The 24,343-nt window shown below is 54.4% G+C and overlaps 3 protein-coding genes across 6 annotated transcripts in view; 2 read left to right on the forward strand and 1 right to left on the reverse strand.

The window, feature by feature from the left end:
• On the forward strand, positions 1-2,383 carry Gmppb (GDP-mannose pyrophosphorylase B). The gene is made up of 9 exons (XM_050139183.1): positions 1-364; positions 480-560; positions 647-695; positions 790-932; positions 1,140-1,298; positions 1,379-1,457; positions 1,530-1,657; positions 1,741-1,923; positions 2,004-2,383. Exons 1-9 carry the CDS (start codon positions 236-238, stop codon positions 2,133-2,135), a joined length of 1,083 nt encoding a protein of 360 aa, XP_049995140.1. The 5' UTR covers positions 1-235; the 3' UTR covers positions 2,136-2,383.
• Positions 2,353-24,343, reverse strand: part of Rnf123 (ring finger protein 123) — a 25,741-nt gene continuing 3,750 nt past the window's right edge. For all 4 annotated transcript variants that reach the window (XM_050139176.1, XM_050139177.1, XM_050139178.1 and 1 more), the window contains 36 exons: positions 21,257-21,336; positions 21,035-21,129; positions 20,651-20,705; positions 20,473-20,558; positions 20,143-20,229; positions 19,876-19,943; positions 19,619-19,744; positions 19,142-19,256; positions 18,959-19,063; positions 18,448-18,573; positions 18,241-18,333; positions 18,096-18,169; positions 17,331-17,448; positions 17,032-17,131; positions 16,810-16,871; positions 16,579-16,650; positions 16,256-16,376; positions 15,578-15,679; positions 13,828-13,934; positions 13,432-13,630; positions 12,825-12,970; positions 12,479-12,562; positions 11,688-11,795; positions 10,097-10,274; positions 9,308-9,382; positions 9,071-9,158; positions 8,894-8,981; positions 8,727-8,811; positions 7,448-7,587; positions 7,163-7,351; positions 6,999-7,074; positions 6,753-6,837; positions 3,213-3,355; positions 2,970-3,064; positions 2,780-2,865; positions 2,353-2,706 (listed from right to left, as the gene is read on the reverse strand). In XM_050139176.1, coding sequence (XP_049995133.1) covers positions 2,586-2,706; positions 2,780-2,865; positions 2,970-3,064; positions 3,213-3,355; positions 6,753-6,837; positions 6,999-7,074; positions 7,163-7,351; positions 7,448-7,587; positions 8,727-8,811; positions 8,894-8,981; positions 9,071-9,158; positions 9,308-9,382; positions 10,097-10,274; positions 11,688-11,795; positions 12,479-12,562; positions 12,825-12,970; positions 13,432-13,630; positions 13,828-13,934; positions 15,578-15,679; positions 16,256-16,376; positions 16,579-16,650; positions 16,810-16,871; positions 17,032-17,131; positions 17,331-17,448; positions 18,096-18,169; positions 18,241-18,333; positions 18,448-18,573; positions 18,959-19,063; positions 19,142-19,256; positions 19,619-19,744; positions 19,876-19,943; positions 20,143-20,229; positions 20,473-20,558; positions 20,651-20,705; positions 21,035-21,129; positions 21,257-21,336 — 3,778 coding nt within the window. In that variant the 3' untranslated portion in view covers positions 2,353-2,585. The remainder of the gene's footprint in view (positions 2,707-2,779; positions 2,866-2,969; positions 3,065-3,212; positions 3,356-6,752; positions 6,838-6,998; positions 7,075-7,162; positions 7,352-7,447; positions 7,588-8,726; positions 8,812-8,893; positions 8,982-9,070; positions 9,159-9,307; positions 9,383-10,096; positions 10,275-11,687; positions 11,796-12,478; positions 12,563-12,824; positions 12,971-13,431; positions 13,631-13,827; positions 13,935-15,577; positions 15,680-16,255; positions 16,377-16,578; positions 16,651-16,809; positions 16,872-17,031; positions 17,132-17,330; positions 17,449-18,095; positions 18,170-18,240; positions 18,334-18,447; positions 18,574-18,958; positions 19,064-19,141; positions 19,257-19,618; positions 19,745-19,875; positions 19,944-20,142; positions 20,230-20,472; positions 20,559-20,650; positions 20,706-21,034; positions 21,130-21,256; positions 21,337-24,343) is intronic.
• Positions 3,362-6,746, forward strand: Amigo3 (adhesion molecule with Ig like domain 3). The gene has a single exon (XM_050139182.1). The coding sequence runs from the start codon at positions 4,143-4,145 to the stop codon at positions 5,676-5,678; it is 1,536 nt and encodes a 511-aa protein (XP_049995139.1). The 5' UTR covers positions 3,362-4,142; the 3' UTR covers positions 5,679-6,746.

Here is a 24,343-nt window from a genome sequence, read left to right on the forward strand (position 1 = left end):
CCGGCCGGAACTCCGGGCCAGCCCGTGTCTCCAACCAGTTCCTCCTCCGGTGTTCTGGGTGCCCCTAGACCCTACATCAAGGTAGATCAGGCGGACGAGGTGAGGCCAGAGTCGGTCGGTCTGGCTGGTGAAGGACGCGGGCAGGGCACGGCGGCGGGAGTGCGCGGCAGGGGTCGGTCAGGGGGCCTGTAGGTACTTTGGAGCCAGGGACCCACTCCTGTCACCCGCAGGCGCGATGAAGGCACTGATCTTGGTGGGTGGGTATGGGACACGGTTGCGGCCGCTGACGCTAAGCACCCCGAAGCCATTGGTGGACTTCTGCAATAAGCCCATCTTGCTGCATCAAGTGGAGGCGCTTGCCGCGGTAAGGCCCTGGGTCAGCTGTGGCGGGAAGAGGGATGGATAGTGACTGAAAGGCCAGGGGTGGTCATACCTTGTGACCAAGCCCGTCGATTAGGCCACCTTATTGTTTCCCACAGGCAGGTGTGAACCACGTGATTCTGGCTGTGAGCTACATGTCACAGATGTTGGAAAAGGAAATGAAGGCACAGGAGCAAAGGGTGAGGCATGCATGGACTTAGTTCTTTCTTTTGATCCCTGGGGCTTGAGGGAGAATATAACCGACCAGATGGCTTCTTCCTTTCAGCTTGGAATCCGAATCTCTATGTCTCATGAAGAGGAGCCTCTGGGGACAGGTCAGTAGAGAAAGGAAGGCTTTTGGTCATGGTTTAGGGTCAGTAAAGGCATTATTCAATCTGGTAGTAACATATGACTTGTCCCCTTGCATAGCTGGGCCTCTGGCACTGGCCCGAGACCTACTCTCTGAGACCGCAGACCCTTTCTTCGTTCTCAACAGCGATGTGATCTGTGATTTCCCCTTCCAAGCCATGGTGCAGTTCCATCGACACCACGGCCAAGAGGGCTCCATCTTGGTAAGAGACCAAGTCTTTCTTCTCTGATATCCCCACCCTCATACCCCGTTGGTCTGGACACTCGGTCTTAAAGTCTCTTCATGTTGTGCAAAGCTGTGTATGTGTAGGATGTTTCGGGGGCAAAGCCTTTGAAACGTGGATATGCATGTGTATCGAGGATAAAGAACACTGGACCAGGCCTAAGGTGCCCTCTGCCTCCATATCCAGGTAACCAAGGTGGAGGAGCCTTCCAAGTATGGCGTGGTGGTATGTGAGGCTGACACGGGCCGCATTCACCGTTTTGTTGAGAAGCCACAGGTGTTTGTGTCCAATAAGATCAACGCAGGCATGTACATCCTGAGCCCTGCTGTGCTGCAGCGCATCCAGGTGTGTAAGAGACTGCTGGCGGGCTAGGGTGGAGCCAGGCTCTGTTATGTGAGCTGCTCACAAGTTGCCCACTTCCACAGCTGAAGCCTACATCCATTGAGAAGGAGATCTTCCCAGTCATGGCCCAGGAGGGGCAGCTATATGCCATGGAGCTCCCGGGTGAGGCGGAGAGGCCATCGGGTGAGGGTTAGTCTGTAGTTGGCAGATCCTCTGACTCACTTCTCCCTGCAGGCTTCTGGATGGACATTGGACAGCCCAAGGATTTCCTCACTGGCATGTGCCTCTTCCTGCAGTCATTGAGACAGAAACATCCAGAGAGACTCTGTTCAGGCCCTGGCATTGTGGGGAATGTCCTTGTGGTGAGGCCCTTGCCCAGCCTGTCACTAATCCTTTCAGATTTGGGAGACAAATGACCTACTCTTACTTTCCTCCACACTCTCAGGACCCAAGTGCCCGTATTGGTCAGAACTGCAGCATTGGCCCCAATGTGAGCCTGGGTCCTGGTGTGGTGGTGGAGGATGGCGTGTGCATCCGGCGGTGTACCGTGCTTCGGGATGCGCACATCCGCTCCCACTCCTGGCTTGAGTCATGCATCGTGGGCTGGCGCTGCCGTGTGGGCCAGTGGGTAAGCCTGGGAGCTGGGCTGGGTGGGGAAAGGCGCAGGGAATGTGTGTGTCCCATTAACAAGCCCCTCCCTCCCCGCAGGTGCGCATGGAGAATGTAACTGTGCTGGGCGAGGATGTCATAGTTAATGATGAACTCTACCTCAATGGAGCCAGTGTGCTGCCCCACAAGTCTATTGGGGAGTCGGTGCCAGAGCCTCGTATTATCATGTGAGGGGTACGTGGGGCTGACCAAGCCCCTCTTCACTGCCAGCAGTGTAGGAATCGCTCAACACCTCGGAAGACCCTGGACTTGGTGCCGTCTGTCTAGGGAGGAATGGGTGACTCTCAAACTGTTGGACATCTGCCTTCTGATGGGGACCGAAACTGACAGAATCCTGCTGGGCATAACGCACAAGCCCCACTCCCGCAAGAAGAGCTGGGCCTGGGGCTGTATGGAATAATAATTTAATGCTCACTGTAGCCTGGATTGCAAGTCAAGCTCAGGCATAACTAGGGTGTGGTTGGGCTCCCACCAGTGAGGCTCACACAGGAGATGGATGGATGGAAGTGTCTAAGAGGGAGGGCGATGGGAAACAGAGCCGAAAGAGCTCATAAATAGGGCTCGGTCTGGGTCTGAGGGTGGAGGATCCAGGACGGTGCAAGCTGTGTGCATTAGGCTGGCCTAGGCAGCCGAGGAGGTGGCACTTGTGGTGGCTGCCTTGTCCCAGTCCTCTACAGACACGATGGTGGCCTTGCAGAAGAAGCAGTCCTTGTTGTTCATCAGGTGCTGGTTGATGCAGGCTCTGCAAGAGGGGAGGGGAATGAGCTCTGCCTCGTGTGTCCTAGTAGCCGCCCAAGTCCATGGGGCCCACTTACTTGCAGGACTTGTGGCCACAAGGCTGGAACACAGCAGAGATGGGGTGGGCATAGCAGATTGGGCAAAGGTCCTCTTCACTGGTGGGCTGTGGACGGAGAGTGAAGGGTGGGTGGGGCTGTACCTGTAACTACCCTGCTGTGCACAGATGGATTGAAATAGCATGGGCCTGAGTGTCTTAGCTCCACTCACCAGGGAGGCAGCTGCTGCCTGGGCAGACGCAGCCGTCAGGTGTGCCAGCATCTGTTCCACCTGGGTCAGCTCCTCCGCACTGATATAATCTGTATCTGGATTAGTGGTAGTTGGTGTCAGGTCCCTTGTAGGACTAGAACTCAGTGCCTTTTGAATATTCCCAGGCAGGAGTATTGCTACTCTTGAGGATCCTGAGCTTAGAACATCCTGGGACTCTTTCTGACCCACCCCTGGCCCACTTACAACTCTGTAGAGAGAAGCGTTTCCGGTCCGGGGCAGGCAAGGTAGTGCCAGGTGCTAGGGGTTCTGGCTGCCCCAGGAGATAGCATATGGAACGGAGCTGGAAGCAAGGATCAGCCAGGAGCACTGAGGTGGCTTGCTCTGACCTAGATAGGGAGGGTGCATAGGTGGTGGGAAAGTGTTGAGCCTGTGTGAGAATTACCTCCGCTGTGGGGTTGGCTGACAACCCAGAGGCCTCATTATTACGCCGTCATTCTTTACATTTTGATGCTTACCAAGCCTCTTAAGCCCCGGGGCCTTAGTAGGACCTGACTCTGATCTCAAGGACCCACAGAATGGAACGAGAAAAACCACTCTCCCACTAGTTATCATCTGACTTCTCCGTGAGCACCGCATACACAAATAAGTAAATCTAAAGGGAGAAGGGCGAGGATTCCGCCTACCACATAATACAGTAATCTTTCAAAATCACTTAGAGAACATAAACGACAAAAAAAAAAAAAAACCCTCTCAGACTCTTGCTCAAAAGGGAAGTGAGCCTTCCAGTCAAGTGAACTAGGACGTTGGCGCCCTCTAGCGGTTACGCACGCTGGGTCTTCCAAGTGCCAGGGCAAGTGGCTGCCCCACCCCTTAACAGCAGGAGCCAATAGGAGCTTGGGTCCCCACCCCTGAGCAGTCACTTCCTAGTGAGTACTTAGAATCCCCTCAGAAAAACGCTTGGAGAAGCCAGCGAAACAGTAAGGAGCGCTGGGGCCCCAGCTCACAGCCCCAGACCAGAAGAGCAGAAGCCAGCTGGGAGGGTGGAGCCGGCACTGCCTCTCGAGCCATGGGCCACAGGGAACCACAATCCGCAAGCCTGTACACAAGCAGGTGAGTCACGGAGCTGTTGACCAGCACTAAGCTGCCCCCATCTCTTCCCTGGTGGTCACTGCCATGGCCTGGCTGGTGGTGCCAGGCATACTACTGTGCATGCTGGGTGCTGGATTAGGCGCCTCAGATTTGGAGGACCTTCTGCCTCTTGCTCCCCACAACTGCCCCAATAAATGCATCTGTGCTGCCGATGTGCTGAGCTGCGCGGGCCATGGATTACAGGACGTGCCGGTAGCATTACCTGCCACTGCCTCAGAACTCGACTTGAGCCACAATGCACTCAAACGCCTGTACCCTGGCTGGTTAACACCCCTCTCCCAGCTGCGTGTCCTGTACCTAGGCTACAATAAATTGGATATGCTGGGCCACGGTGTCTTCACCAATGCCAGTGGCCTGAGGATACTGGATCTATCATCTAATATGTTGAAGATACTCCACACCCATGACCTGGATGGATTGGGGAGGCTGGAGAGATTGCTTCTCTTCAATAACCGCCTGGTGCACTTGGACCTGGATGCCTTCCAGGGTTTGAACATGCTCAGCCACCTCTATCTTGGCTGCAATGAACTCACCTCTTTTTCTTTCAACCACTTGCACGGTCTGGGGACAACCCACCTGCGCACTCTAGACCTGTCCTCCAACTGGCTGAGACAAATCTCCATCTCCAGGCTGGCCGCGCTGCCAGCTTTCCTCAAGAATGGGCTCTACTTGCACAACAACCCACTGCCCTGTAACTGCCGCCTCTACCACCTGCTCCAGCGCTGGCACCAGCGGGGCCTAAGTGCCCTGCGTGATTTTGCACGTGAGTACACATGCTTGGTCTTCCAGGTTTCCGCATCCCGAGTGCGCTTCTTTGAGCACAGCCGGGTGTTTGAGAACTGCTCGGCTGCTGCAGCTCTAGACTTAGAACTCCCTGAAGAACAGCTGGACACGCAAGTGGGGCAGTCCCTGAGGCTCTACTGCAACACCAGCATGCCTGCTGCACGAGTAGCCTGGGTTTCACCAAAAAATGAGCTGCTTGTTGCACCAGGCTCTCAGGATGGCAGCATTGCTGTGCTGGCTGATGGCAGCTTAGCGATACACAGGGTACAAGAGCAGCACGCAGGCATCTTTGTGTGCCTGGCAACTGGGCCCCGCCTGCACCACAACCAGACACTTGAGTTCAATGTGAGCGTGCATAAACCTCGGCCTGAGCCGGAGACTTTCAATACAGGCTTCACCACATTGCTGGGCTGTATCGTGGGCCTGGTGCTGGTGCTGTTCTACTTGTTTGCACCACCGTGTCGTGGCTGCTGTCACTGCTGCCGGCGTTGCCAGCGAGCCTGCCGTAACCGCTGCTGGCCCCGAGCACCCAGTCCACTCCAGGAGCTGAGTGCACAGTCCTCAGTGCTCAGCACTACACCACCAGATGCACCCAGCCGCAAGGCCAGTGTCCACAAGCATGTGGTCTTCCTGGAGCCGGGCAAGAAAGATCTCAATGGCCGTGTGCAGCTAGCAGTAGCTGAAGACTTCGATCTGTGCAATCCCATGGAGTTGCAACTCAAGGCTGGTTCAGAGTCAGCCAGTTCCACAGGCTCAGACGGTCTCATGATGACCTAGACTGCCTGGGTGTCCCCACACAGGACATAGCCCTCCTGCTGCTTGTCCTGTCTGCTGCTGCAGTCTAGAGAACTGACATGCTGGGGGGATGCACTGTGCCTGGTCCTTCAACTGCATGTGAGCCTTGACCTGGACCATAATCGTTCTACTCACTGGTAAAGGGGTTGAGGCTCCCCAACTTGCCTCCTGCTCTGCCTAGCTCAGGATAAGGCCTCAGACTACAAGAGCCTGCTTTCCCTAGGACCTCTTTGAGTAACCAAATGTCCCATGAAGATTAGGGACCAAGACCATCTGGTAAGAGCCCTTGCATTAAAACTCTGGGACCACTTCAAGAGTTAATGTAGATGTTAGGGTGTGGTACAGAAGTCAAGCATACCACCTCCCCTTCTCTGCCAGAGAGCTCACCAAGGAGGGAGAAGGCGGCTCAAAAGATCCAGCTCCCACTCTTAGGATGGAAGGAATAAATGAGCCCTTCCTCTGCTGAAAGAGGCCCTGTCTACGACTACCACCCCCCAGCCTCCGGAAAGCTTATGACTCCTGTGGAGTCTGGTGGGCATGCCTGGCTCCTTCAGGACACTCCTGCCAGAGTAGCCCTGCTGTCTCCAGCTAGAGGTGGAGCCAATCCCATGGGCTCCTAACCCAGCAGAAAAAGCCTGGCGACTATGACTGACCTGGAACTCACGTCCCTGGAGGGCACGAGGCCTCTCAGGACTGGCGCTCATCTCAGCCTAATGGCTGAAGCAGTATCCTGAACCCACAGCCTCTACCACTCCTATGGGCGGGTGGGGAAGAGGGTTGGAGCCCCTCCCAGGATGAGCTGGTGGCTTTCTCTGTCCTAGATGCCTACTAAGGCATTTTGTAATAAAGGTGGTACATGGTCACTGCTGGGTCTTCCCAGATGGGTAGCTCTGTGTGCCCAGGTAGCCCCTCACCACCTATCCTTTGCCTCAGTGTCCCAAACTAGATTCTGAGGTTCATTTTGAGATAAGTGCGTACAACGAGGCCCTGCCCCATCAGCACCTCCTCAAAGGGCACACCCAGTTCCCATGGGGGCCAACAGTCCCCAACACTCACTCTGAGGCTGGACCATGCACCAGGAGGCGTACCAGGATGCCAGTCACTGCCACCAGGATAGGGTAGTGGTCCACACTCTCCAGGCCTACAGGGAGGGAAGGAAGATGGAGCATTCACGCAGCTCTGTGGCAGGAGCTTCAGGCAGGCTTTCCCCACTAGTCTTTCTACATAAAGGCAAGCCGAGGCTGGGGCTGCACAGCATGGCTGTCCTGGCACTGCTGCAGTGCAGGGCATCGAGATCCTTACCAGGAAGCCGTAGGGTGACCACACGGTCAAACAGGTTCCTCTCAGCAGTCACCCGGTTCAGCACCTGGTTCAGCAGCTGTGAGGGCAGAAGCCTATTGGTGGACGGGCAAGCACACCACGTGAGTTATCCCAGGGTCTTACCCTCCTGGCCCAGGTGAACACACCTGTGCAAGACGCCGAAGCAGCATCTCAGAGGTAGGGCGAGACCAGTCAAGGAATATCTCAGGCACCAATGTGATGGTCATTTCCAAGACTCGCAACAAGCTGACCGAGAGGTCAAAGCAGGTGGCACAGACCTTGAGCTGCCGGCTGTCCACAAAGTTTCGCTCCAGGCGTTCAGCAGCCTGTTGAATCTAAGTCACCAACAGAAAGGCAGGAAGCAGTCAGAGGCCTTGAACACTGCTGGGCCCTGGGCTCTGCCCACCCTACCCCAACACTCTACAGCCCACCTCCTGGATCATGCCGATGAACTCAGAGAAGGCCCAGTTGAGCTGGTTAAGGACACTGTTGAGGAAGCTGGGTGCTACATCAGGCCCTTGTCGCAGCAGGTCTGCCATGTGCTGCTGCAGCAGGGTAGAAGGGCAGGGTTCTGCGGGCAGAGGAAAGCAACATCACCAGGGCTCGCAGCGCGGACCCCTGCTTGTCACATACTGCAACACTGGTGATAGAACCAAAAGGTGGCTCTCTGAGAATATTCAGATCACGAAAGTAGACCAGCAGCACAGAACCATTTGGGAGTTAGAACAAGTACGTCCCTCCCTCCCACTGAGCAAGCCTGATCTGAAGCGAATTCTGAATCGCGTGCCTGCAGGAAAGTGTCAGATACAGACAAGACAACTTAAACCGTCTCCACTACTATCAAGGCCACCTTCTGCGAGAGCCCAGACTGGGCCCTGCTGCCCTGTGCTGCCCTTGGCCTGGCCTTGGCATATGGCTTAGGTGGTGAGTGCCAAGTCTGGGGTGGAAGGGCAGCAGTAACCAGAGCTCTCAGCTACAGCTGGCCCGACATTCCTCTCTAACCCTCTGATGCAAATCAATAGTCCCGGCATAGGAAGGTGTCTGCCCCACCGCCCTCCCCACTTGCAGTTCAGCTCCGTCCTAGAGTCTAGCGAAGGCGTTTAGCAAGGACTTGCTGTGTGAGGCTGCACGAGGCCTCTGGGAATACCCAGAGACCAGGATGCTGGCTGAAAGGGCGAGACATGGTGAGTGAGTGAGGACCGTGGCAAGCCCTCTGCCAGCTGCACAGCTCAAGGTCGAAGCCAGGCCCAGGGGAAGACCCTTTGACAGGCACAGGAGACAGCACAACTTCTGTTCTGAATCACACCTGAGCCTACTTTGGGTCCTGATCAGTTTCTAGCTTGTGCCCCTCTTGAGTCAAGGATCCAAGGCCAGAAGACAACAAAAAGAAGATACACTTAGGGAATGTGGCTGGGGTAAGGAGCTGGCACAGGGCAAGGAATGGAGTGTTACTGTAAGCTAGCAGCAAGTGGAAGGGTGTGGCCCCCTTTCCCTGTGAGCCCTTCACTACAAGCTGACGGAAAACAAAAGGACTTGTCCTAGCCTAGCTCTCATTTTTCCTAGGGAGTAGGAAAAAATGGAAAACCAAGAAAAGGGTTAGGAGCCTAGAACAAGTCCAGGAGATAGGCTTGGAGGACAGAGTCTCAAGCAGGAAAGGACTATCAGCCTGTCCAGAGCTGTCACCGGGACCTGTCCAGCCTGGATACTCACTTTGGAGGCTGGGTAAATTGGCATCCTCTGGCTTGGTTTTCAGCAGATGTGGAAGCCGTGTATAGCGGTATCCAAACCCACAGCCCTGAGGTGAAATGGAAGGAGTCAGAGGGCAGAGTAACACTTCCTTCCAGCTGGCCTTAGCCATCCCCTCAGGTCAGGCTTACCCTCCAAAGCCGCACTAGGATCCAGTTGGTCTGGGCCCAGGGCCGTTGCTCATAGGGTGCCAAAAGGTTCCTCACCATGGCAATACGTCTAGGAAGGTGAGGGATGGCAGGCAGAGGGTGAGGCTGGACATGATCCTATGCAGAGTGGGTGTGTACCTCCTCCAGGTTTCTACTTACTGCTCCTCGGGGATCCGTTCCACAGCCCGCAGGGAGTGTGGGTAGCACACGTAGCTGGCCAGGGCCTGCATCAGGGAGTCTCGAATGTCTGTCAGGATATGCTATGGCTCAGCAAGTCTCTGCATGGGCTGGGGCCCCCAAGCCTAATGCCCACACGGCCACAGTTTAGGTAGAAAACAGCGTGCCAGACATGCCATTCCACCCCCCATTCCCATGGTCCTCTGGAAGACATCTCACCAGTGCCTACGATGCGTGGATCAGCAAAGTGTTTGGCAAGGGTGGCAGCCAAGCGGGTCAGGGTCTCCTCATAGCCTACAAAGGAGGGCAGTGAGACTTCTGACCAGGGGTAAGGGCTCTAGAGAAGGCATGTCCTTTGTCAGGGTGGGCAGGCTTTGTGTAGCCGATCCTAGAGCTCGCTGGACCCATCTTAGCATCTAGAGACATTGGGCAAGGCAACAAAATAAACTAGCAATTGGGAAGGGGATTAAGTCACTGTGGGGAGCAGACAGATTCTGGTAAGAGTCCTGATTGAGGCACCTCATTCTGGAATGCACCTGAAGACTCAGCAGTCAGAGCTGCTTGGTTTCCAGAGCTCTGAAGACAGCAACACCAAGGACTGGTAGGTGCTTGTAGGCACAAGCGAGGGGCTGCCAGCTTACAGCCTACTCTGGGTACCCACTGCTAGGCCCAGCCTGGGTCAGTGGTCTTGGCATTGAGCCCAGCAGTGCTCTCCTCTGGTTAAGCTTTACACTACAAGTACTGTGCCTGCTTACTGCCACCCTGAAATCAATCCCAGGGCGGGGCAAAAGGGGAGGAGCCAGCTGGCTGTGAGACAGCAGCCATCAGCAACACCAGCAGAGGAGAGAGAGTCAGGGCTGTCTAGCCATCTGCTGCCTCCGAGCCTGCAGGCGCTAGTTCAGTACGAGAGCTTGATGTGTGTGGTTGGGTGGCGACAATGAACTAGAGCCTGCCAAGTTCACTCTAAAGATCTCTTTTCTGCACTTCCCTCCCAACTGTGCACATCACCTGGGAGCTCTTCCATGCTGTGCACAGGGCCAAAATAATTCTTGAGAGCACTGTAGCTGTTGATGGCCACACTTAAGTAGAACTCAGGCATGAAGGCAAAAAGAGATCCTGTGCGATCCCCATGCTCGATGGTCCGTAGGCAGACACGCAGCAGCCAGTAGATATCCAGCATTTTCTCCTGCAGGAAGCACACAGAATGCTGCTGGGCCATTTACTGCGAGGGCCACAGGGACATGGTCTGGTCTAGGGATCAGGAAGGCCTTCCCATGACAATGATGTCAGAACTGAGACCTGCACTACAGGAAGTGTGATTAGTGGCCTAAGCTGAAGGAGGTAAGAGTCCAGCCAGGCAGGGCGGTACTCTGACCCAGATGGGTAAGAGATGGGTGTGGAGAACGGCTATAAAGACAAGCGGGGACAGGACTGTGAAGGAGCCATGGCAGTGGCCACACCTAGGACAGTGGACGGAGAACTGAATCGCCAGGACCGGGGAGACAGAGGCTGTGTTGCCTATACACTAAGAATGGCATCCTCAAGGGAGAAGGAGTGGATCTGGGGCGGGGAGGTAGAGGGAGCTGGGAGAAGTGGAGGGCGGGGACACTGCGGTTGGGATGTAATATCTGAGAAAAGAATAAATAAAACATAAAATAAGCAGATCAGAGAAAAGCTGCTGCTCAAAAAGAAAAAAAAAAGACTCAAATGTATACAGCTCTTAATGAAAACAGTGAACAGCAACCAAGGCAGAGGAGGTGGAAGGCAAGGGTCCTGAGACGGTGGTGTGGGAGGGTGTGGCCAGACTGCCAAGAGAGGGGGCCGGGTGCGAAAGCCCAGTGGTGGGGAGCTTCCAACACAATGTCCCTGGCTGGCTTTGACAGCAGGAGGAGGAAGAGGTAAAAGGTAGAAGTGGTTTAAGTATGGAGAAGGGGCTGTTAGGAGACACACTGAGCAGAGATAACTGGGTAGAAACGGAGATGTCAATAGCTCCAGGGGAAGAGCGTGCTTCTCTCCATGGGAACCTAGGAACAACCCCCTGGCACCACTACTCCCAGGAGGGATAGGTGGAAGAAACTAGTTGAGAGGGACAAGGGCTAAATTTCAGTCTCAAAGGGAATACATAGTCAGCCCTCCCTGTACTCCACTGGCCTGGGAGGGCAGAGGCTCATCTTTCTGGTTGTCTGTGTGTGACAATGTCTGGATAGCCTCTGAACACTCAGGTCTTTACTGAATGAATAAGCAAGTGACAGAGAATGAGAAGAAAAGTGTCCAGACTCAAGGGGTAGCAGGTGAGTTAGCCAGAGGCAGACACAAGAAAGCCCCGGATGTGGTTGATGCCTAAAAGGAGAGGTGAGGAGGGGAGGCAGGAGTCATGGGCTGAAGGGCTAAGGTGAGCAGAAACGACCCCTCCTTAAGTCCACAGGCACAAGAGAAATGGCCTGGTGTGTGAGAAGACAATCTGATGAAGAGGGATGGAGTTTGTGCCAGGACCCCAAGAAGACTGGGGTCCTTAAGGGTCCTTAGTACAACCGTGCCCAGCCTACAGACAAACAGGTGCTGAAAATGGGTCATGCTGGACAGAGCCATGGCTACTCACCTGGGAGTAGACAGTGGCATGGACCCAGGCAAGCCGGCGGCTCAGGTGGTCTAGCTTTTCTGAGAAAACTTTCTGGCTCTTGGTCAGCTCTGCAAGGATATCCTTTCTCTGGTCCACAAGAAGAAAAAAAGACAATCAGAATATGGCCTCACGCCCATATCTCACTAGGCAGTTTGATGTGGGCTCTAGCCCAGGGAAGATGAGGGAGGGAGGGTGGGGCTCCACTTAGAAAGCTCACTTCTGCCAGTGGTGATCAGTGGCAACCTAGCAAGTCCCAGAAGAAGGCCCTGGTTAACCCCTCTGTGAGCTCCTGGGACACAGGGCCAGACTGCAACTTCAATGGCTGGGTAGGCCAAGGCTTTGGTGACAGTGGGCAGAGAAGGCCTGCTAAGGTAGCCTAGCCCAGGCGAGGCATGCCATGGCAGAGGGGCTCCAGGGGACTGGGAGAGCCGGGGCCTGCTTCCTGCTGACTCGGGGTGGCTGAGGCGGCACTCAAGGGCCATCCATTATTAACGAGGGCGAGGGCTCTGCATCAGCACTTAGTGAGCGGGCAGGGGTGGGGAACCTTGGCACGGGCTGTGGCTGGTCGATGGGGCTCAGGATAGACAGGCTCCTCAGCCAGCCTTGCTCTCTCCACTTGGTGCGGTCAGGGTAGGGACAGGGGAAAATGTTGGGGCATCCCCAGAACAAGATTTCCTTTGTGGGATGCCATGGTATACTAGGGACCCCCAAGCATACTGTCCCTGTGCCACACCCTTCTGCTCCAATGCCACCTTCCTACCCAGCCTTACCCTCTTGGGGCAGCGGCGGAGTTTGTCCTCTGTGTCTCTCAGGGCCATTGCATACTCATTGACATCATCGGACACGCCCACCATCTGGAGTATTGAACACCACGTATTCAGGGCGACCCTTGGGTACCTCAACCAGGCTTTTTAAAACCCAATCTGGCCCCAGCCTGCAAAGTTCCCAAATTTCTGTCTCTTCCTACAAAAATACTACAGTCAGAGCCAGGCAGCATCAGCAGAGTCCTGCTGTGTGACACGTGCATGTGCACTGACACCCCACAGGCAGGCATGGAAGCACTCGTGCATCCCACCAGGCAGAACACCCTCACGACCATGGCTGACAGCACAAGACCTTGCCCAGCTGCTGGTGGACGCTGAGGTTATACATCATGACAGTGCCGTCCAGGACTTCCAACAGGGAGTTCTCTGTAAGGGGCTGCTCCGGCTCCTCAGGGGGTCTCCCCAATAGCAGGCCCTCATTCCAGTGGCTGCCCTCAACTGGGGAGCAGAAGACAGAACGAAAGCCAGGCTTTTCTATTTGTTCTTTGAGACAGGGTCTCGCTATGTAGACCAGGCTGGCTCTAAACTCCCAGAGCTCTGACTACCTCTGCTTAACTAGTGCTGGGATTAAAGGTGGTGCTACCTCACCCCGCTTCTGATTTTCTCTGAAATATGCACAGGCTGTATGGGCCTTCTAGGAGAGGGGATTCCCTCTCTCTTCCTTGTCTAGGAAGGGAGCTTCAGGGAGAATGGGTCAAGGGAGGGTGGGGTGCAGGACAAGGCCCTGCAGCACCAGAACCTATTTTTGTAATATTGATTTCACGTCTTCAGATTGCGCTTCCTTTGCCCTTGGGATGTGGCCAGGCCTCAAGGTGGTAGGGAGTGGGGGGAGGAGGAGACTATTCTGGCTTTGCCATACACAGCAGAAGGCTCCCTCAGCAGCTCTGCCTGGCACCTACTGTCCTCACGAGTCCTCTGTTCCACGTTCAGCGAGCGGACCTTTACTTTCTCCACGGTGCTCAGAGGTCGCCGTGGGGTCATGAGGCTCACAGCTGCTGTGCTGAGGAAGCGGTTGGCTCGGCCCAGGGTTGGAGAACTGAGCCAGCCTGGCCGGGGCAGGGGCAGTGCCCCTCCCATGGCCAGGGCTTGCATGGGACGCTGTGGTGGAGAAAGGGGGTCAGAAGCTCATCGACTCTCCCGGGGCCTGTGTAGGACGCACTTTATGTACAGAGTAGGGGCAATGGACAGGGAGAGGTCATGCTCCACCAGCAGCCAGGAACTTCCCTGTGAGAAGCTGGACACGTGTCATACCCCTGCCTACAAGATGGAACTTCCGGCTGCCCCTACTGCCTCACCTGGGCTGCCGTCGGGGCTGGCTCTTCATCCTCATCCAGGTCATCCATGGTAGCTGCCTGGAGCTCCAGGGGGTCAATCACGATATTGGCTTTGGAAGCAAGGTCATCTGGGAGACAGCAGGACGGGAGGCTTAGGCCAGCTCTAGAAGAGGGCCATCGACGGAACTGCTCTGGGCAGAGGCAGCACTGGCAGGCTGGGGGTGGGGAGTGTGCACAGCCTACTCCCCACTGTCCCTCTTCTCTCTACAGCACAGAGGCCCCTCTAGCTGCAACCAGCAGCAGGAGGCACCCCTTACCCCAGCACTCCTGTGGGTCTCTAGTTTCCTGGAAGACTACTCCATATAACCCACACAGGCACGCCCCGCTTTGCACAGACAGTCCATCTCCAGCTTAGGGTTTGCTTCTCACTGGGTTTGCAGGTCTCTCCAGTGCCCTGGACTTGATATCTCAGAGTCCCTCGGCAGCCCCTTGCTGATGACACCAGCTGCAGAGCACCTAGCATGATCAAGGTTACTCATTGCTCTATGGTGCCTGCTTCACATGTGGGTAACGGTCCCCCTGCAGTCCATTCCAGAGGGAGTGTCTCATAACATAGACCTAACTTCAGTCCCCAGCCTCTCCCAGGCCTTTCAAAGCTGTCTGTGGAGATTTTGTGCCTTCTGTGTGGCCTGTAAAAGTCTCAGACTGGCCTCACCCTCACAGGTGCCTGCCTCAGACTTGAATTCCCAGCAAGTGTCTGCAGGCCATACTGGGCTGCTTCTGACTTTCATTGTTACTTTTTTGTTTCTTAAGACAGGTTTCTCTGTGTAGCCCTGGGTGTTTTGGAACTTGCTCTGTAGACCAGGCTGGTCTCAGACTCCCAGAGATCCACCTGCCCCAGCCTCCAGAGTGCTGGGATTAAAGGCGTGCGCCACCATGTCGTGTTGTTGCTTATTTTTAATATAATGTTTTTAGATTTATTTTTACTTGTATGAGTGGTTTTGTATATGTACCATGTGCAAGCCTGGTGTCCAGAGAGATGCCCTAGATGCCCTGGATTCCCTGGAACTGGAGTTACAGACTCTTGTGAGCTGACCTGTGGATGCCAGCACTCAATCCTGGGCCCTCAACAAAAGTAATAAGTGCTCATAACTGCTGAGCCTGCTGTCCCAGGGCCCTGTTTGTTGTTTTTTAAAGGAAAGTCTCACTGCATAGCCATGGCTGGCCTGGAACTCACAGAGATCTACCTGCCTCTACCCTCCTGAGTGCTGTTTTTTTACAGTGTGTGCCACCACAGTCTGCTCATTTTGATACTCTTGCCCGTGGGTTCACAGTACCAAAGGCCCTTTGTACCATAGTGAGCTGTGCTCACCAATAAAAGCAGCTCAGACAGCACTGACACACCCCTTACCAGGCTACTAAATCCCGTGTCAATACATCTGCCCCCCCCCCTTTTTTTTTTCCCGTGACAGGGTTTCTCTGTAACAGCTCTATAGATCAGGCTGGCCTCGAACTCACAGAGATCTGCCTGTCCAAGTGCTGGAATTAAAGGCCTGTGCCACCACTGCCCGGCCATCTGGCCCTATGTCATTAGTGCATTCCTAGCCTACCTCTAGTGCCCAAGGAAGGCACATCTGGCTAAACTGGAAGTCAAATGCAGCCTAGCAGGTCAGTAAGCCCTGACTAAACAGGAAAGAAAGACTTGGGCACCCTCTAGTGGACAAGGGTGGCTCAGCAGCCAGGGCTGTTCACTGCCACAGCCTCCACTCACCTTTTAGGGTCTTTCGAAGGTGTGAGAGGAGGCCCCCAAGGCGCTGAAGGTCAAAGTAATCCACCTTGCCATTGTAGAAGATCTGTGGTGGGACATAAGCCTCTGCAGGGAGTCAGGGATGCAGGGTCAGCAGTCAGGGCTCAGTGGAACTCTGCAGAGCCGTCTGACCTTGGTCATCCATCGGCCCAGGCAGACAGCAGAGCCAGAGCCCAGGGCTCCTTATCTCTCTCTCTCCTTGCTGTTTTAGGTTAGCCAACAGCTGTAGGACTTGGGGTAGGGGGAGAATTCTTGGCAGCTGGTTACTCAAGAGAACAGAAGGACAAACTCTATGGGCTATCCCCCAACCCAGAGTGCCTAAATCTCCTACTGACCCCTGGGGACTCTATCTGTCCAGATGCAGGAGCCCCAGGACCCATCCGAGGCATCTTCACAAAAGGCTGCACAGAGATCTAGGTACCAGCACTAAGGAATAATGCCTGTCACGGGCAGGAGGAGCCTGTGGAAGCAACCAGTCAACATAGGTCTAAAGGTCCCAGAGTGTGGGGTTCCTGAAATGGACTTAGCTGGGCAAAGGCCCAGTAATCTTCACATCTGGCTCAGCTCTCACTACCACCACCGGCAGCTACCACAGACCTGGTTCAGTCCAGCTCTGCCAACCTGGGGTCTGGCATCACTTACCCTCACTGAAGGCAGCACGGGGGTTGGAAACTTTGTATTCGTCCCAATAGAAGCGCAGGGCAGATACCAGCCGGTGTAAGAAGCAGACCATGTACTCAGGGGGGCAGAGCGTGGGCATGTTCTGGGGGCAGATGACAGAAAACATACATTGGTGCCAGGCCAGAGTCCAGCTTATTCCTCATCCAAGGCTGTGAGCCAGGATCCCGGGAGGAAAAGCCGGCAAGAACAACACAGGAGAGACAGGTCAGAGGTACCAGACGCCCAGATTGCAGCCCTTGCAACACAGCCAGGAGCCCACAATGGCCGCCCTGAAGGATACCTACCCCCCGGCCACTGGCATTCTCCTGCAGAAACTTCCGGAATTTTGTCAGAAAAATGTACCTAGAAGCTTCGCCCTTCAAGAAATGGGAAAATGAAGCTATGCTGAGCTGACAGTTACCTTACCCAGAGCCCAACCACAGGAACGCGAGCCAGCCCCTGCTCTAGGGCTCGGGGCGAAACAGCACCCTCCGCCCCTCAGCCGGGGATTCCCATGGGAGTCCTGGGACACTTACCCCATTGTCATCCTTATTATCCAACAGCAGCTTTAGGATCTGGACCTGTAGTCCTTCCACCACTGTGATGGGGCAGGAAATACAGCCTTAGGCTCCCAGGAAAGGGAGCAGGCAGAACTTTGTGTCAGAACTCCAGCACCAGGGTTCCCCGCGTCTGCTGGTATAGTCACCACCAACTGCTCCTAATCCCACCCCTGCCCAAGGCCTGAGGCCAGGGCTGACCTTCAATGCGCTTCTTGAGTCTTTGGCAGCCTCGCTCATAGGCTCTCCTCCTTTGCCGCTCCTCAGTGGTCTCCTCCTCTGCCTCCTTACTGTCTCTGCCCTGGGCAGGAACAGAGGACAGAAGACAGTGGGATTTCCTGGGGGCTGACTTACCCAGGACTACTTCACATGGAAGTCCTCACCCCGAGAACTTCAGGAACCAGGGCAAAAGAGGCCTCAGGTACTGGGTGCCAGGTGCCCAGGTACACTGGGGCAGGCCCTCACTGTGCCAGCTCCCACCCCGCTCAAGGTCTGCCCACCTCCCTGCTGGAGCGATGGGGCCACCAGGTGGTGGGAATGAGTTCCTGCAGGCCAGCCTCCTCCACACGCAGGGGACTCTTAATATAAAAGAAGACCACGGACCGGAGCATGTCAAAACTGGTAACTGTCAAGGAAGAACTTGGCTCACCAAAGAGCCTACTATATACCCTACGAGCCCACCTTGATGTACCCACCATAGCTCTCCCATCATCAAAGATGCCAATCTCACCATGTAACTGTCTCCTAGGTTGTGAACCTCAAGAGAGATCCATGGCTATCAAATCAGCAAGCCTGCTACCCAGCAAGGGTATGATAGAAACTTGTCAAAGGAACAGGTGGATGGGATGGGCCTGCCGGTCCATCTCAGGCCCCATATGTCCCACTGTTTGTGCTTGCTGGAGGCTGAAAGATACCAGACTAAGGGGGCCAGTGCTTAGGATTCCCAAACAGCTCACAACACTGGAGAAACAGGAAGACCTGCCTCTTCAGAGAAGACCTTGTCTGTGCACTCAGACAAAAGTACAGAGATGAGGCTAAAGAGAGCAGGCCGTGGGGCCTTCCCACACCTCCACACACAGCTACAGTGGAGAAGAGCCCTGTTCAGCAGCCAGGCAACTGCAGACCTCTCCTTTGCTTTCTCAGTTCTGTGGGGACTCAGCTGTGGTCTCCTGAACCTTCCTAGAGACTCCTGGAGTGGTGGACACTGCCCTCTGCTGACCTTGAAGGGCACTACAAGGCAGGTCTGCCTAGCATCGAGAGGATACAGGACGTTACTAAGCAGAAACTTGCGGGACTTCTCGTGTCTCAGGATAGAAATAGTGAGGCGCAGGTAGTGGATCTGTGGAGAAAGGGGTGCTCAGAATTGGCAGCGAGGCTCGGGGGTTTCAGGGCAGGGACAGATGCTCCCACCTGTAGACCCAGGTCTGGGACAATCGGTGAGAACCGGTAGAGACGCAGCAGAGACATCATCAACTGCTTGAGGCAATCCTGAACCTCATAGTCCTGAGAAGAGATGCTAGGGCAGCATGATAGGGGCCTCTTCCAGGACCCTACCATACCTCCCTTGCTCTGATGGAGTCTGACAGCCTGGCCTGAGCCTGGAGTCAGAAGTCTTACCTCCATGAAGAGCCACAAGAGGTCCAAGATCTGGTGTACTACTGACTGTGCCTGCTCAGGCGTGCCCTTCTCCATGATCCCCAGCAGGAAGCTCATGAACACAGCCTCCACGAGGTAAACCTTGCGCTACACCAAAGGGCAGGCACTAGTGAAGTTGGGCCTCCTGCTGCCCAGGAGACCCCTGCTCATGTTGAAGAAGCAGGCCTCGGACACCAAGTCTTGAGCCTTTCAAGCAATTCTATCAGAGATGAGCCCTTCCAGAGTCTGACTGAGGAACAAGAGGAGCTGCTGGCTGCTGGCCCACAATCTCTCCAGGGCTTTGTCTCACCATTTCCTCAGCCTGTGACATCAAGACCCTCTTCCCCAGGGTCTTGTCCTTAAAGTCTGAGGCCTGTGGCCTTACAGAACCCTGGCAGCTAATGTTACTGTATCCCGCGTGAGCCCCAGCAGATGCAGGTATCTACCACAGACACACCTAACATGCCCCCTCTTCCCCTCCGGGCAGTCTCACCAGAAGTGGTGCGAAGTGATGGAAGATGTGGGCCAGGGTAAGCAGGACAGTGGGCTGCCCTTGCAGCTGCCACTCAGAGCTCTCCTTCTCCACCAACCGCCCTTCCTGTAGGTGGGGGAGAAGACCATGAGGGGAGGAGGGCTGGGGTAAGACCCCTGTTTCCCCAGCCCTGACTCTGCTCACCACAGGGTCCAGTTCCACACTCAACACTGCCTGGAAACAGCCCAGCAATCTCTGTGCCCGCACCAGGTCAGCAAAGGGAGGGTCCTGCAGGGGCCGGAAGCCCGCAACTGGGTAGGTGCCACAGAGTTAAGCCAGCAACCTGAGGCTCAGACACATCCCCCTCCCTCCCTCCCTCCCTCCCTCCCTCCCTCCCTCCCTCCCCCCCACCGAGAGCCTAACCAGGGGCCCAGTCTGCATTGCAGTTCTCCCACTCAGTATCTGAGGGGTAAAAACTCTTTTGTCATTTCACGCTCTTCATCTGCTCAGTGAAGACAATGGCACCCACCTTAAAAGGACTTTTGTCCTTGGACCAACCTAAGCTGCATCTTGTGTGCATACTGCAGCAACTAGTCTTGCCACCAGCCCACAGTGCTCCTGGGTGGGGAGACCCTCATTTTAGATGCCAAGCCACCCACAATCATATTCCCAAAATGATATCGCAAAGGACGGCTGCCGAAGTTGAATGCCACAGACTCCTTGAATGACAGGCTGATGGCTGGGAAGTATGCCATTCCTAGGCCCCTGGACAGGTTCTCGAAGGCGGTGCCCAGCGACACACCATTCCTGGGGAGGAAAGGGTAGGTCTGTAAGCCAATGCTAGGAAGGGTATGGTTGCCCACCCTTGGTCTACTGAACTTGGCCTGGCTCCCTTAGAGGGAGCAGTCTGGCCAGGTCTATAAAGATAGGAGACTCACAGGCAAAAGGATAGAGTACCATCATCCAGATCAATGAGGCAGCTCACGATGTCCCCCGCTGCCCATGCCTGCCACAGAAGGAAGCTTTACAGACACGAAGAAGCACAGCTGCCTGCCCGATCCACATCCCAGGTGCATTCCTAGGACCACCCAGGGAAGACTGACCACAGGGAGACAGGGGGCTCCAAACCCCCAGACCCTTCCCTGGTATCTAAAGTCCTTCGTGGTGGTTATGGGGTTGGTGATCCACGGAAGCCCAGCCCTCACCTTGCCGTAATTTGTTGTGGTCACGTTCCATTTGCGCACCCGGTTCCCGTCATAGGCGTAAGAGTTATGTGTATCTCCCACCCCTTCCTAGGAAGAAACTGCTTGTGAGGTCTGGGGATGATGGGCAAGGGCAGGCCAGAGCCCACCAATTGCTAACCTAGTGCCCACATGACTCTAGAGAAGGGTGTGACGTGTTTGCAAGGGTTCTATACCAGGTGCCCTCAAGTAGAATGCAGCATATTCCATCTTTAGTGGGCAACTCAGGTCAGGCTCCTGCTCTGAGGATGCCCGCAACACAGACCTCTCTGGGAGAGCCCTTCCCGTATGTACCTCCTGGTTAAAGCGGCAGTTGATGGTGCACCAGCCGATCTGCATGAGACCCTGGGAGGAGATGAGCACCTCGTAGACCCACTTCCCTAGGAAGAGCAGAGGTAGGCCAGTGAATGAAGACTGCCTCTTGCCTCAGTTTCCTCCCAACTCTCCAAGCCTCAGTGGAGCGTGAGCTCACCTTTGTACACACATGTGGTAGAACGGATAGTGCCGAAGTTGCTGTGTCCAATCACCTGGACAGAGAAAAAAGTAATGTTTTTGTCCCCAGCTGAAATAACATGGGTGGCACAAGTTTGTCAGGGCCAACACTGCACTGTGTCTGGCTGAGACAGGAGAGACTGTCAATAGCTTCTGGGATAGAGGCATGATGGAACCAGGGCTTTGCTGAGAGGGGTTGAGGTAGTGACTTCACCAAGGTTTCAGAACTGTGGCAGGAAGGCTAAGGGCTGAGGACACCATGGTCTGCAGCAGTGTCAAGAGGAGTGTATGGCTAGCTCCATGAGGATGGACACAGAGGAGAGTTTGGGGCTCAACTAGGGGCCCACAACACATGCTCACTCACCCCCAGGAGGTCATCATCCACGAGGAGAAGCCCCTCAAAGCCTCCTGTGTGGTCTAGGACCACGGTAGATGGCCCAAGTCGCCCCTCAACTTGTCCTGAGAAGGGGAGACGTGTGAGATCAGGAGGGCAGAGGCGCTTACAGACATGGGAGATGTGAGTTCAACAGAGAACCCCAGGACTTGGCACCGTAATTGCACACCCACTCCAAAGAATGCCTCGTACCCTGGCCCTCCTCGTCTTCACGGTCCACCTGGAGCAGCTGGTCCACGTGCTCTGGCAGGTTATGGAAGTTCAGGGGTTTCCTGGAGAGTGAGAGGATGCTGGGGGCCCACAAGCCTTGAGATCAGCCAAACCTCAATCACCCTGAGCCCTGTCCGGTGGCTGGTTAAGCTCTGGAGGAAGGGCTCACCTGGATCTAGACTCTGTAAGCTGGCAGGAGCTAACTCTAAGAGCTGAAGATGGGATTAGCCACTAAGCTAAAACTTATAAGCACCATACCCTAGGACTGTTTAAAAAGCAGAACTCAGCAGCCTCAGGCTGGGGCGATAGCATGGTCAGGAAAGAACTTGTCTGGCAACCAAAAGGACCAGAGCAAGAACCCAAGTAAGAAAAAAAAGTTGGGTGTTATGACATGTGTGTATAGTTTCAGCACTGTTTGGCACTGGGAAAGAGGATACAGGAGGATGGATCCCTGGGTCTCACTGGTGAGCCAACTAGCCCACTTAGCAAGGTCCTGGCCAGTAAGAGACCCTGCCTCAAAACAAACAAAAAGAGGACAGTATCTAAGGAGTGACTCAGAAGTTTGTCCTCTGACCTCCACATGCCCCACATGCTCCTGTGCTTCCAAGTGCATGTGTGTGCATGCTTGCACACATAAACACTACACACACACTACACACACACACACACCAGCCCTCTAAGTCGTAATTTCCTTATCTATAAACAAACAAAACAATAATCACAACAAAAAGGAAAAATAAACTAGCTGTATGCCACGCTGTGACGATTCCCACGAAAGCACGTGCTCCCAAGTCACTCTTCACCTACATTCTCTCAGATGCGTCTGTGCTGATTGTGGCTGAGAGGATGAGGCTGGGAGGAATGCCAGCTGCCACGTGGGCCAGCACCAGGGTTATCTAATCTAGTCCTTAACCCTAAACCTACGGTTCTTTTGGCAGCAACCTTCCCTACTATTCAGCCAAGGGAGACATGTTGGTCCGACATGCCCTGGGATTACAAAGGGCCCGCCCTCTGAGGGGCTGGCCGGCCCTCTCCTATACCTTCCTGTCTTTGGATGTTCATCAGAATACATGCCCCATCTGCCCACAATCTTTTGCAGCTAAAAGGGCGGGACAAGTTTTGGTAACTGCCTAATCTTCTCAGCACATGTGTCTCGAGCTCAAAGGACCTATCAGGCTGGGCATGCTTGCACACACCTTCAATTCCAGTACCCAGAAGGCTGAATCAGGAGAATTGCAAGTTTGAGACCAGACAGGGCCACACAGCAAGACCCTGGTGTTTGAGGGGGAGGGAGGGAGACTGACCTGAGCTCAGCTCCTAAGAATAGCAGGCAGTGTATTAACAACCAGCAGGACTTGGCAGAGCAGAGGTCTGCCGCCCATCTGGATCCAGTTCACACACTGGCACCTGTTCTTCCCTAATCTCAGTACCTGCTTTCCTTACCTAACAGCAAGCTCTGGAAGGGTCAAGTGAGCCAAAGCACCAATTCCCAGCAGGTAGCTCTGACCCAGGTCCACAGACCACACACTTCCCTGCTGTACCTGAGGGTTGAATCCAAACTGCAGGAGGTGGATATATACAGAGGGCCCTCCTCACCATTGCTGAACCCTAGGCCAACGTCCGGAGCCAGCAACACAGTTAACCTAGCCAGTAACAAGGAAGACTGAGGGCAACCCTATGTCTGAATAGCCCAATAGTCCAAAGGCTAAAGGAAGTCTCCTCAAAAGCCATCCTTGCAGGCCCACAATTTAGGAGGTGTATGCTCTGTGCCTATGGCAACAGCACACAATACATAGCAGCTGCCGAGATAGACTCCACTGAGGTAAACCCTGCCTGCCCTTTCTGGGATTTCCCAGGTCCCAGCCTAGAATCCTACATCTCCACAACCAAGTGACTGATGGCCCTGCCTCCTGCGGCCACAGCACTAGCAGTAGCATCTGTTAGTGGTCACATGGAGTAGGAGTCAGAGGGCCCTAGGAAGAAGCCAGGATCAGGTCGAGAGTGAAGGCAGATAGGAGCCCTTCAGAAGCAGGAGCTTGCTGGCCACCCTGCTACTTAAATAGAACAGTAATAAGGCTGTCTTCTGGGCTTCCCAAAGAGTAGAGATTGTGAAGTGGAACAGCCACATGGTCCAGGGAACACAAAGGTAGGGAAATCCATGCTTCAGGGCAGGAAAAACATACATGACCCCATAAATAAATTAGGCTGGCAATAGTCTTAAAAGAGATTGCAGTATAGGCATGGTGCCTGTATTCCCATCACTTGAAGCGAAGGTAGGAAGCCTATCAATTTGGGAACAGCCTGGGCAATGCAGCAAAATCAACATTTTTTTTCCTCTGGACAGGGTTTCTTGGCTGTCCTGGAACCTACCTTGTAGACCAGGCTGGCCTCAAACTCAGTGTTTGCCTTCCAAGTGCTGAAATGAAAGGTGTGCGCTACCACTGCCCCACAAAAATCACTTATCTTAAAAAAAGAAGTAGTTGCAGGTCAAATAATTTAGCCATCCCTGGGCACACTCGCAGCATGTTTACACAAGCAAAAGCACCTCCAAAATGAGCACAGTGGTAGTGGCCATAGACGACTCTGGCCCTAAAAGATGTCCACCAAAATCAATTCAGAAGGGGGCTGGAGAGATGGCTCAGTGGTTAAAAGCATTGCCTGCTTTTCCAAAGGTCCTGAGTTCAATTCCCAGCAACCACATGGTGGCTCACAACCATCTGTAATGGGGTCTGGTGCAATTCTTCTGGCCTGCAGGCATGCATGCAGGCAGACTACTGTATACATAATAAATAAATCTTAAAAAAAAAGAATCTTAAGATATCCTGGCTTGACCCTCTCATGGGTATCAATTCGTTCAAAAAGACGGACTCAGTCAAACAAATTGGCCAGAAAAGGTGGGATTGCTTGTTTGCTATTTCTTTACTTTACCCTGAGTTCTACTGGCATTAAAGATCTTTAAAAAAAATTTCAACTTGGTCTCCAACTCCAAAACTCACTGATTTTATGCTTTCTTAAGAAGAATTCTCCTGGGGGATGGGTAAAAAAACGGGCTGCCAAGCCGTTATGAGC

This window comes from Alexandromys fortis, unplaced genomic scaffold, assembly GCF_014885135.2.
Source record: "Alexandromys fortis isolate MF-2015 unplaced genomic scaffold, M_Fortis_MF-2015_v1.1 scaffold_36, whole genome shotgun sequence".
Taxonomy (NCBI): domain Eukaryota; kingdom Metazoa; phylum Chordata; class Mammalia; order Rodentia; family Cricetidae; genus Alexandromys; species Alexandromys fortis.

Coding starts and splice junctions, on each gene's coding strand:
- Amigo3 (XM_050139182.1), top strand. CDS start 4,143: ATGGCCTGGCTGGTGGTGCCAGGCATACTACTGTGCATGCTGGGTGCT.
- Gmppb (XM_050139183.1), top strand. CDS start 236: ATGAAGGCACTGATCTTGGTGGGTGGGTATGGGACACGGTTGCGGCCG. Junction 561..646: donor TGAAGGCACAGGAGCAAAGG/GTGAGGCATGCA, acceptor TCTTCCTTTCAG/CTTGGAATCCGAATCTCTAT. Junction 1,299..1,378: donor CTGTGCTGCAGCGCATCCAG/GTGTGTAAGAGA, acceptor CCACTTCCACAG/CTGAAGCCTACATCCATTGA.